Raw genomic sequence first — 12107 nt, forward strand, 5'->3', positions numbered from 1 at the left:
TTCAGTGTGGTAGAATGGTTTTCCCCACCCTTCACACTTTAGGTGAACGAAGATTTGAACTTAATTCTCTCCAGTTGTAATCAGGCAGTCAACGCAAACACTATGCTGGTTTTTACATAGAATCACAGAATAACAAAGTTGGAAGGGCCTATAAGGCCACTGAGTCCACCTCCCTGATCAATGCAGGAATACATTTATATGGACAGAGAACCTAAAGTCTTGAAGATAAGATATTAAGTTGCTAATGAAAAGGAGTGTCCAGTGAAGTATACTGAAAGGGTGGCAGTATTACAGTTCAGAAGACATTATCTAGAACAGTGGTTTCCAAACTTAAGTCCTCAAATGTTCTTGGACCAGAACTCACTGAAGCCTCCACCACTACTGGGAGTTGCAGTCCCCAAACATCTGGGGACTCAAGGTTGGGAACCACTAATTTAGAATGTCTAGGTCCTGACACCTATTAGGTAAAAGTAAATTGCTATGAGAATGGGGAGGACACCATTAAGTATAGTATAGATCAAATGCTTGCTGCCTTACATTAACTGGGTGAAAAAAATAGCAGAAGGCAAAGTCAATATATAATGATGGGGAAAGTGACAGTGCAAAACTATAACTCTGTTCAGTAGGTTCTTGTCACTTGGGTAATTTTAGAGTAATAGTTCTCAATCTTGGGTCCCCAAATGTTCTTGGACTAAAACCCTTGGAAGCCTTTACTACTAGCTGTGCTGGCCAGGATTTCCAGAAGTTCTAGTCCAAGAACATCAGGGGTCTCAAGATTGGAAACCACTGGTCTAGAAGAATAAACCAGTGGACCCAAATTCAAGTCAGCTTGAAGAATTTATCAAAACAATTGGGAATCACCTACCTAGATATTCATGAGCCTAGAAACAAATGTACTCCAAGTGAACAAGGGTAATCTACCTGTAATGAGCAGTGTACTTCAAAACAGAAAACTGACCTGAGAATTTAAGCAGCTATAAAAGGAAATTATTTAGGTGCACTGTGGTAAAACAGAAGGTTGGAGGGAGGGGAACCAAGTACTGGTCTTTGGATTTTGCCTCTCATCAGAAAGGACTGCTAACTAATAATATGCTGGTCAAAAGAAAGCAGCTTACACAGATCCATGGATGTTTGAGGGCCTCTGATGCATTGATACGTTTGGCAGGGTTGATTGTAAGCATCTTGTTGATAAGGTCTTTGGCTTCTGGGGTCACTGTATCCCATTCTGGTGAAGGAAACTTGAAGAAAGGGAAAAAATGAACATAAAATAAAACCAAACAGTTTAAATAAATGCATTTTAATTTTATTCTCAGACAATCTGAAAGAGCTACTTCAAGAGCTCTTTCTTCTTTTTTCCAATCCTTGAATTTCTACACAACCAAAGATGAAGCACATTTCTAAGCAAAAGTTGGGAATGAGTCAAAGATTATCAGCCTGAGGTCCTCACAGGGTAAATTACTTCATGCATATACTTCGTTTCTAGTTTAGCTTTTATGGGCCAAAATACGAAAGTAGGCCCTTAGAATCAATGGGTATCTGGTGAATCAGCTTCACCAAATGTTCCATTTATTCAAACAGGCCTACTTTAACTGTGACGTACTTTAACACAGCAAGTCACAGTTAGAATAAGCTCATTTGAATCAATGGAGAGTTGATTCACCAAATCCCCATGAATTAAATGGCCCAACTCTAGTGTGATTTATTATGCTAAGCAACAGGATTTTGTCTAATGAACGCTAATGCAACAGAAGATAAGACACCAATTCCAATCCAAGTACTGTATTGTACTATGAAAAGGAGAGGAAGGAGGAAATGTGATATAAAGGTTGCATACAGATTTAATACAAAGTCACACTTTATTACTGTGATTCAATGAGGTCACATCCTTGCGCTCCCACTCCTGGGTGGATCCTAATGTGTGTTATAGAGCCAGTTGTATATAATATCTTCCTTTAATGGCAGATTGAGACAGAGGACAGGCCTTTATTGCCTTTTCAAATTCTCCTGAATTTTTAATGATTTTTTTAAAATAGCATAATGTTGTGAGTGAGGAAAGCTGCTAATCTGCAAATGTACTGCTAGTGCTGGGTGTGGCTGCACTTCTCCCAAAGGAGCAGATAGTATAAATGAAGGTGTGATTCTGGTGACCAGAGATACTTTATATCAGCTTAGGCAACCTCCCACCCTCTATTATGGCAACAGAGGACAGGGTTTTAATGGATGTGCTGTATTTTTTAAACTTACTAATTGCAATTAATACTTTTCTTCAAAAAAACCCTCTTTAAAACTTAATTGCATTTTAATGTTACAGTTAATGTAATTATGTTTTAATACATCTATAGCTTATTATGTTTTTATTTGTACCTGCTTTAGTGTTATTGTATGCTGCCTTGGGTCCTAGTTCTGGGAAACAGGTGGGATATACTGTATTTTTTGCACCATAAGACGCACTTTTTCCCCACAAAACAGGGGGGGTGGAAAGTCTGTGCGTCTTATGGAGCAAAGAAAACAGATTATATTTTCCTGTTTTCTTCTCCTAAAAATGGGTGCGTCTTATGGAAAGGTGCGTCTTATGGAGCAAAAAATCAAATCAAAATAAAGAAAAACATCAACTGCATTCTGTCTAAAAAATGCAGACTTTGTCACAGTCAATAAAATTTGTTACAACTGTATTTGACTGCTATAACACACTCTACATGGGACTATCTTTGAAGACTGAAATGTTAATTGTCCAGTTATTTAGGTGGGAGGCGAGCAGTTAGAGCATACAAAACCAAATCTGTAGCACCTGTAATGATTCCAATTTCATGTGCTAGCCTTTGTCTTTAAAGCCCTAAATGGCTTTGAACCAACTCATATGAAGGACTGGTTCTTCATATGCAAACACACTTGTGTGTTATCAACTGTGGAAACCCTTTTGCTAAAGTATCTTAGATTGTGGGCACAGGAGACATGGCCTTTTCAGTGGTGGTCCAATTGATATGGGGTTTTTTTTTCGTATGGAAGGCACAATTGGCCTTCCTCACTATTTGTTTTTAAAACCAATTTGAAAACTCAGCTATTCATATATTAATATATGTTTACAGTGGAATCATTATAAGACTCTTTGTTTTTAAAGCTAAGACTGTACCTCTTCCTGGTGTTTATTGCTGTTTGAAGTTAACTGGGAAAGGGGGGAGGCTGGTTTGGTTTGGTTTTTGGTGCTATAGTGAGCTTTATTTTAGTCAGAACCCTACTATGAAATACACCCATGTGTGTAAGGGAAATTGCACAAGCAGCTTTTGCAATGTTCTGTCCATATGCTCAATGCTCTGGTGCACTAGAAGATGCAGCCAAGCATGTCATGTGGGTACATATGAGCATACAACAGATAGCCAGTTACACAATTTTCGATTCATGCTGCACAAACTCAGCAGATATTGGCTACTATCTTTAAAACTGTTCTCTGATTGTCTGTGTGTGTATGTGTGTGAAGTCTGCTTTTTGTTAGCCACTTTAAATATGTTAAAAATATAAATGAGACAAAATTGTCCAGAAATTAGTTTATTTATTTGAGATATATTTAACCTGCCTTTCTTTTATTTTATTGTTCTTGTTGTTCTTGTTCTTGTTGTTGTTGTTCTTGTTCTTCTTCTTCTTCTTGTTGTTGTTGTTGTTATTATTATTATTATTATTATTATTATTATTATTATTATTATTATTATTATTATTATTATTATTATTATTATTATTATTATTATTATAGGCAAGAACTACAATGTGTAAACATGTCTAGATAACAAAAAGAATATTAACAATTGAAGAAATGAAATGGCAGTCTGGAGGGAATGGCCAAATTCTTGCTTGCTGATTAGTGACTGACAGCAGTCACATAGGTTTCATCACAGAGGCAAGCAGTATACCTGTTAAGTTTGCAAGACTGGCTCTGTTTCTGAAAGTGGGTTATTATTTTATGAAAGGCAATTTGCACAAAGGACTGCTCGGGGATGGCCACAAAGATAATCATGCTGAAGAACAGACATTTCTCTATTTGGAAACACATTACTATAGTCATCATACTGGAATGAGCTTGACAAGGCAAAAACACCCATCATTTCAAAATGACTTTTGGCTACTGCTGCAACAGTGAAAGGTGTTCTGTGAGAAGATTATAATGGAATTCCTATAGGCAGTACCAATATCTGCATGGCTCATTTCACAATTTTCTGTCTCAGACACACACACACACACACGTAAACTTCTAAGTGAATCAAGAAAGGGAACAGCTGTGGGAATCTGTGATAGATCTCACTGAAGAGCACTGAGAGAGAAAGGAGATGGTGGCATAGGTGAGAGTGTTGGGAAAAGGCCCACTGAAGAGGCAGAGGCAATAAAATGTTGCAGAGAAAGGACAGCGAGTTCACTCTGCTTAATGGTAGATCCAGTTCTACAACCATGTTTATGTGATCTGTTACTGTATAGACTTTACATTTTTTAAATACGTTGTTATTGTAAGATTAATTTCAAAATGTACTTCATGTGCGAAAGACCTCCCCCTCTCCCTTCCCCTGATGTTACTACACATGATCCGCCATCTTGTAGATTCACAGATCACTGCACATTAATTTACTTTTTGTGATATGTTGTGAGTCATTTACTAGTCACTCGTGTGCTGTTATGTGGAAGAAATGGTAAAGCATGTATTACTACTCAAAAAAAAAAAAAAAGAAATGTACAGGGGAAAAATGAATCACAGGAATGACTAGGGTGGAGGAAGAAATGACAAAATCATGAACTGTGCATCTTAGGTTGTTTATTATGGAGAGCTGTCACCTGTCTAAAAAGATGGTAGTGATTTTGGAATTAAGATACAAGCTACTCACATCATAGGCACCAGCCTTGATCTGTTGGTAAAGTCTATGCTGATCTTCATCCCAAAATGGAGGGTACCCCACCAAAAGAATATAGAGAATGACACCTGGAAAACATCCGCAATAACATTAATTTGATTGCTCAAAATAACCCATATAAATACTCTCTGATGAGTTAACATAGGAGTTGTCCTGACTTTCAAACAAAACAAAATCTAAGGCGAGCCACTGGGTGGAAATAATGTCCTTGTGGACTGAAAAGAAATAGTTATATATATAATACTAAGAATATGCTATCTAAGGTCTGAAAATAGCCCTCTGTACAGATTTTCCATGCATAGTAGTGGGGGAATGGGACCAAACTAATGGTCCTGTCCTTCATTTGTTCCTTGGATGTGCATGTGTTAAGTGGAATATCTGCAAAAGTGATGTATATGCACATAAAAGCTGAGCACATACAGGCCTCCATGAAACTGAGAACCCAATGATTCAGGGTTCCCATCTGCAGGAAGACTACATGCATTGAGCTCATGGGCTTTCCCTTTATGGAATCATGCTCAACAAGGATATTAAATGAGGAGATGGCATCATGGCTGGGGACAGAAGACACAGTTTCCATTCCTATCCATAACAACATGTGCAAAGTGCTTTTGTCTAAGTGGCCACGTTACTAGTGCACTGCATAGGCACAAATGCTGTCAAGCTCTGTTGAAGACCCAGGCACAACACCCAAGGAGGATTCTGAAGCTGTTAATATCCTTGAGCATGGGCAACCCATGGACCAAGTGGTAGGGTGAATCACCCCACATTTTAGTGGAGAACTGTTTGGTCCAAAGTCACCCACATCCTCAAAGTGATAAAAGGTAAGATAGAAAAGGGAATCTGCAATGGGGCATGAACTGGTTTGTCCCAGTTTGTCCCCTGCCTCTGCCTCTTCTGGGTCAATCAACCACTCACCAGGACCAGCTGGTGCTAGCCAGGTGCTAGCTTCCTGCACCTCCTAAACTGATCTTCCAGTCCTGGCATCAGCTCAGGCTTCTCTGCCCCACTCTCTTGACTGATCTCCCACTCATGCAAAAAGGCAGGGCAGGGAAGTCTGTGTTCTTGCTTGTGACTAGGAGATGAGCTGAGGAGGTGGAAGAAGCAAGCAAGCTGGGACTGGTGAGTGGGTGGCTGTCTGAGGAGGCAGGGGAGGAGAGCTTATGAACTGAGACAAACGGGTTCGTGCCCATCTCCAATGGGGGAAACAAACAAAAAAAAAGCCCACCAGTGAACACAGAAATAAAAGGCAGCCAAGAATTTTGGGTGTAGGAGGGCAATTAAGTGAAATATCTCACTTTCCCCTTTTACAGTAGCTTTTAAAAGGAAGACAAAAAACCACTTTAAAATTAAAAGCTCCTTACCGCATGCCCACATATCCACAGGCTTTCCATAGGGATCTTTTCTCAGCACTTCAGGGGACAAGTAACCTGGTGTACCAGCAAAACCTAAAAAAGGAAGTATCCTTACAGTAAATGGAACATATCCATCTAGTATCAGACAAGCTTATAAAACATGCTTTAAATATTTATGTGCATGCTGCATTTTCACAACTCTTTCATCTCGGCCCATCTGTCTTTGCAAGGGAGACATTTGTGAATTTACTCCCCTAAATCCAGCACAGGCCTTCAGCTATGAAGGGAGAGACTGATTCCCAGAGAACAGCAACTTTCCCAGTTTTCTTGTCAGTCCCTCTAGACATGTGAAGTTTTTCCATTTCCTTTTGTCTTATGCTCCAGGACTTTAGCTGGGCTTTGAACGCTTCAGAGGGACAAAACAAAACCAAATGGATAAACTATTTGTGTATCTTCTATAATCAACAGTTCTTCTTCCGCCAGTACTCTGGAGGAAAACCTATATGACCACCATAGACTGGTGGAAAGAATCTGACGTAAGCTCCTACAAATTTTTTGCAAGACTACTGCAAAAGAAGAAATGAAGCACTGGATCAGGTAGATTTTGTTTTCTGAGATACAGGTGTGAACTGGAAACAAGGGTCATCAGTGACCAACTCAGAAGAGCAGTGGGCAGTGCAAAATAGGCACTTCTATAAAGGAAAACAAGTCCAACTTATACAGGACTGGAAAGTCCTATTAAGTTAGTCCCATAGGCAAATATACCCTTGAGCCTCCTTGAAATCTAACAGGGAAAACAAAATCAGTCCCCTTCTAGATGATTAAGTAATTAAGGATCTCTGCTTTGCTTCTGTCTGCCCACTTTCCCTGTCTTTTTTGTGTGTGGTGGGGAGGGGAATGTAAAGGTCGAACTGATATAATAATCAGAATATGAAAGTTGTGACTGATATTTCAGTGCCTGTTAACCATGGATGGGAAACCTGTAGCCTTTAGATGCTGTTGAATTCTTATCACCTCTGTCATTGGCCATACTTGTTGGATTTGATGGAGGTTGCCATTCCCCCCCCCCCCCAAAAAAAAACACTGGAAAATCACAGAGGCCTCAACTCTGTTTCAGTAAGTCTATGGCTACTAAACAAGGTAACAAGACTGGCAGGTGGTCCAATGTATGAAGATATCCTTGACTGAATCTTTCAACCATCTTGCGTGTATTTCAGCTTCCACTGCTACTGTTTATCATAGACAGTTTGCAACCTTGGGTAATCCAGGTATTCTTGGACTTCAGCTCCCAGAACCCTTTACACTAGCTGCGTTGGCTGAGGTTTCTGGGAGCTGGAGTCCCCAAAACACTTGGGTTACGCAAGGATGAGAACCTTTGTCATAGATAACAACAGCTGGCTTTATAATGAGGAAGAAGCCTTTGGATTTTATTTTGCACGATCCAGGACAGTGGTTCCCTCTTTTGGATCCCTAAATGCTCTTGGACTACAACTCCCAGAAATCCTGGCCAGCATAGCTAGCAGTGGAGGCTTCTGGGAGTTTTAATTCAAGAACACCAGAGGACTCAAGGTTGGGAACCACTGCTGTGGGAAAATATTTTGATTATTAGGGTACTGGAATATATTCAACTATTACTTCACATTTCCTGGCCTTGGTTTTTGTTTTTTTTTTGTCATTATCAGAAGAATCTCTAAGCTCCTCAGACACATTCAGGGTCATATTATACATCTTCTTGTCATTTGTTTTTAAACTTGACAACTTCAGAAAAGTTTCAGGCAGCAAATCAACCCATGTCTGACTGCTAGAAGGCTCATTCTCAACTTTAGAACTGTAGAGCCAGAAAGAACCCCACGGATCATCATGTCTAGCATCTGTTGGGGAAGCACTGTGGGGAATCGAACTCCCAACCTCTGGCTCTACAACCAGAGACCTAAACCACAGAGGTATCCAGCAGTTCTCGAAAAAAATATATTGTGAGAGATTAAGGAAGCTGTAGAAAAGGCAGAATTACTTTCTGTTGAGTTTTTCCCCTTCAGGAAAGAAATGTTTAGAGTAGCTCAGCAGGAAGTTTCCAAAATTTCGCTGCAAGAGATTCCGCTCCGCTATTATTGCGGAAAAAAGGTGGGCAGAGACAGTGTGACAGTGAAACAAATAAAAAAATATTAGAAGTAAAAAAAATGTTTTCTTACCAAACCAGGCCTGTTGTTCACCTTGCACTTCAATAGCCAATCCAAAATCTGCCAGTTTCACAGCTGCTCCCTTTGACTTGCTAGCCAGAAGCAAGTTTTCAGGCTTTATACACAGGAAAAGGAGGGGAGAGGGGATGAGACATGTAAGTCAATTGCTTTATTACATGAGCATGACGGATCTATACACAGGTATCTCTAGTAAAGGTGATAAGATTATAAATTTCTCATTATGAGAGTTTCCTTTTGCAGATCCAAAGGCACAGTATACAGAGCAATTCCAGAACAGCTTCTAAAGATTGTTTCCCTCTGTAGATTTTTGAACCTTCCTTCCTCTGCATGAACCAAACATTAGCAGCAGAACCAGGAAAATCTCCTTTGGGGGCTATGACTCCCAAGATCCCCCAGTTTATATTGTGAATGGTCATGTTGAACAAAGCCTTTTGGGAGCTGTAGCCCCCAAATTTAACTGTTTCAAGTTATGGTGAAGAGTTTAGAGCCTCTACAACTAGCCTGCCCAAGCCTCTAGGAACATTCTTTCTTTGAAAACTTGAAAACAGTGCTGACGAAGGTTTAGCTATGCTGGATTAAAAGGACCATTGATCTAATTTACAATAGTACTCTGAAGGAATATGTCCTCTGACACCATCCACTACAGAGTGCTATTAAACAGAGAAACTATGTTCTTATTACACTGAGTACCTGAAAGTAAGAAACAACTAACAGTCTTTTTATCTGTAAGGGAAAATCCTATTGCCCCAATGATTACGTAGGTTATATTTCTCCTTAAAACAAATTACTCTATTACCATACGATAAACTACGAAGTTCAGATCACCTACTGAAATCCACCAAGGCCATCTTCGGATGGGTTGAAATGTCTCAAATAAAGCAAAAAGCCAAGTGTGTTGTTCATATACCTCCTCATAGCACTTAAAGCACCCACTGGGCAGTTCACTATTTAATTAAGCAGGCTACACATTTCCTTTGTACAACTGGAAAGCACGGGAGATTTGTACAAGCTGGATAGTCAATTTATCATCTTCAGAAGGATGGAAAACTGAGCCAACTTTGAGCTAGCTACTTGAGCCTGTTAGAACTGAACTCGGCTCATGAGCAGAGTCTTGACCACAGCACTGCAGTTCTGATCAATATGCCCTTAGGCTTTAATAAATAGTTTGCTGAATGAGACAACTCTTTATTTGTCACACAAATTGTTAAAAAAAAGAGTATGTTTGCTAAAAAAATTACCATATTTCTTTTTCAGACAGTGTCTACAGAATCTTTTTTTTTTTTAATCAGAGAACAAGTTGTTAAAGATGGTTTCCTGGAAATCTTTGCTTATGTAAAGTGCTACATTCACTGGATAATCCTCTTTACTGGTGACTTTAAAAAATCCAGTGTAGTAGGTTGTTAGATTATATACACATACCAAGTAGGTAAATATAAATCCTAATTACAGCAGACTATAAAAAGAGCTAGATTTTCCTTCCTCCTGCTCCATTAGAAGTACTTAGCACCTGTCAATGAATCATTTTGGACCAAAGTACAATAAAGCAAACATCATTATCAAAACAAAATAAATATGCTTCATTGCAAAACAGCCACACACTTCAGTAGCAAACTCAACTGACTTCCAGGCAGCTGGACTCTGCTCTTAAAGGAACATGCAACAGCCATTACAAAACAATAGGGATAGTTCACATGGTTGTCATGCATGAGTTCTGAACATGGTCAGGCAAATGTGCACAACTGGAAAGTACGGGAGATTTGTACAAGAAAATCTTGAAAATCCATCCAGGACAGGGACAAGTTAGTGTCTAGATCACACCGTTAAACTTTAGCTGCAATCATGCATGTAGTCGAAAGGAGACAATCTCTGAGCGGCACTCTTATTATGTTGCAATGTGAACAAAGTGTTCATATATTTTTTTCTCCTGGGTAGATACCAAACTAAAAATTGAAAACAAAACAAAAATAAAGTCAAGTTTTAGATTTTAAAGCTGTCATTTCAAAGCATCTGGCAGACTAGATAGCATAGCAAGGAATAGTTGCATTAACACAAAGGATACTTGTGACCAACATTAAGTACCGTATTTTTCGCTCCATAAGACACACCTTTCCATAAGACGCACCGATTTTTTAGGAGAAGAAAACAGGAAAATATAATCTGTTTTCTTCGCTCCATAAGATGCACAGACTTTCCACCCCCCTGTTTTGTGGGAAAAAAGTGAGTCTTATGGTGCAAAAAATACAGTAATTCTAGAAAAAGGTATTTATTCCAATGTAAATAAAGTTAGCCATTGTCTGGACTAAGCAAAGTCTCACTAAAACCAATGACATAAGTTAGGGTGCAGTTGCACATCATAATACTCCTGGTTTTGCATCTGGTTTAGCATGCTTGAAACTGTTTTCTTTTCTGAATACACAATGCACAGTTAAGTGCACATGTTTTTTGGACAGAAGCAAGTTATTTTAAACAGCTATTTGGAATTTAAGTTTGGATTTTTAATGAGATGGTGGGGTAGTAGTCATTATACCTGAATACTTCTATATGCCTTAATAATCTTTGAATAGGTTTTCATCTTTGTATGATTAATAATTCTATGTACTTTATGTTTGATATGCTTGTTTTCAAGTGTTGTAAACTGCCTTGAGCTCTGTATATAGGGAGAAAGATGGTAAGTAACCTTGAATCTGCAGATACAATCAAGAAATCTCTAATCAATTCTGATGTGATTGGAGAACGCTAGTCACATAAACAGCACAAACAGTAATACTTGTGTGCCATTGAGTCAATTCTGTTTTATGGGGTCCTTTTGCAGGGTTTTTTAAGTAGAGTTCACCATTCCCTTCTTCTGGAGGCATCCTGGGACTGTGTATCTTGACCAAGGCCACACAGGCTGGCTTTTCTGGAATGCATAGTGGGGAATTGCGCTCCCAACCTTTGGCTCTGCAGCCAGGTACTTAACTCACTGAGCTATCCAGCCAAACAGCATAGAAAGAATGCGCTGATCCTTGAAAATAATTGCTTAAGCCCAATAAAACCTGTTAGGTATGTTCTCCTAAGACTCTTCACTGGTTTTGCTGGGATCCATAAAGTTTCTGAAGGCTTACGGCTAAAGTTGGTAAGAGAGTAGTGCCCACTGAAACTATGGTTTGAATTCGAGTTGAGATATTAGAAATCAGTGAAACTTTGGCTAAAATGGAGTGGCCAAAATTGTGTTGCTTTTCATTTTGTCAGTGATACTGAGACAAGTGGGACACAAGGCCAAACGGCATGTGAATCGGTCAATATGTATGTCAATCTGCCAGTGGCATGAAGAGTTAAAAAGAACAAGAATTTCTAAGGGTGCACGTATGTGCACGGACACGCACGCACACACATGAGAGAGAGAGAGAGAGAGAGAGAGAGAGAGAGAGAGAGAGAGAGAGAGAGATGTCCTGTAAGGATTGCTTTGTATAATTTGTTGGAACATGTTTAGAATTTCTCAAATACTCTGCAGGGTAAATTACACACATTGCAGTCATAAGAGAGCTTATTTGTAGATAAGATAAAGTCCCACTGTTTGCAGCATGAAAGGTTTACATCCGTATTTAATCCTTCCTTTTGAATCAAATACAATGTAGAGTCTTGTGGCACCTTTAGCTAATATATTGTGACATTAGCTTTTAAGA

At 39.1% G+C, this 12107-nt stretch overlaps 1 protein-coding gene across 15 annotated transcripts in view; it reads right to left on the reverse strand.

Moving 5' to 3' along the window:
- The window catches only part of CAMK2D (calcium/calmodulin dependent protein kinase II delta), a 193153-nt gene that overhangs the window by 56112 nt on the left and 124934 nt on the right, over positions 1 to 12107 (reverse strand). For all 15 annotated transcript variants that reach the window (XM_073001780.2, XM_078376619.1, XM_078376616.1 and 12 more), the window contains 4 exons: positions 8434 to 8536; positions 6254 to 6337; positions 4863 to 4957; positions 1116 to 1238 (listed from right to left, as the gene is read on the reverse strand). In XM_073001780.2, coding sequence (XP_072857881.1) covers positions 1116 to 1238; positions 4863 to 4957; positions 6254 to 6337; positions 8434 to 8536 — 405 coding nt within the window. The remainder of the gene's footprint in view (positions 1 to 1115; positions 1239 to 4862; positions 4958 to 6253; positions 6338 to 8433; positions 8537 to 12107) is intronic.

The sequence above is a fragment of the Pogona vitticeps genome, chromosome 5, assembly GCF_051106095.1.
Source record: "Pogona vitticeps strain Pit_001003342236 chromosome 5, PviZW2.1, whole genome shotgun sequence".
Classification (NCBI taxonomy): Eukaryota; Metazoa; Chordata; class Lepidosauria; order Squamata; family Agamidae; genus Pogona; species Pogona vitticeps.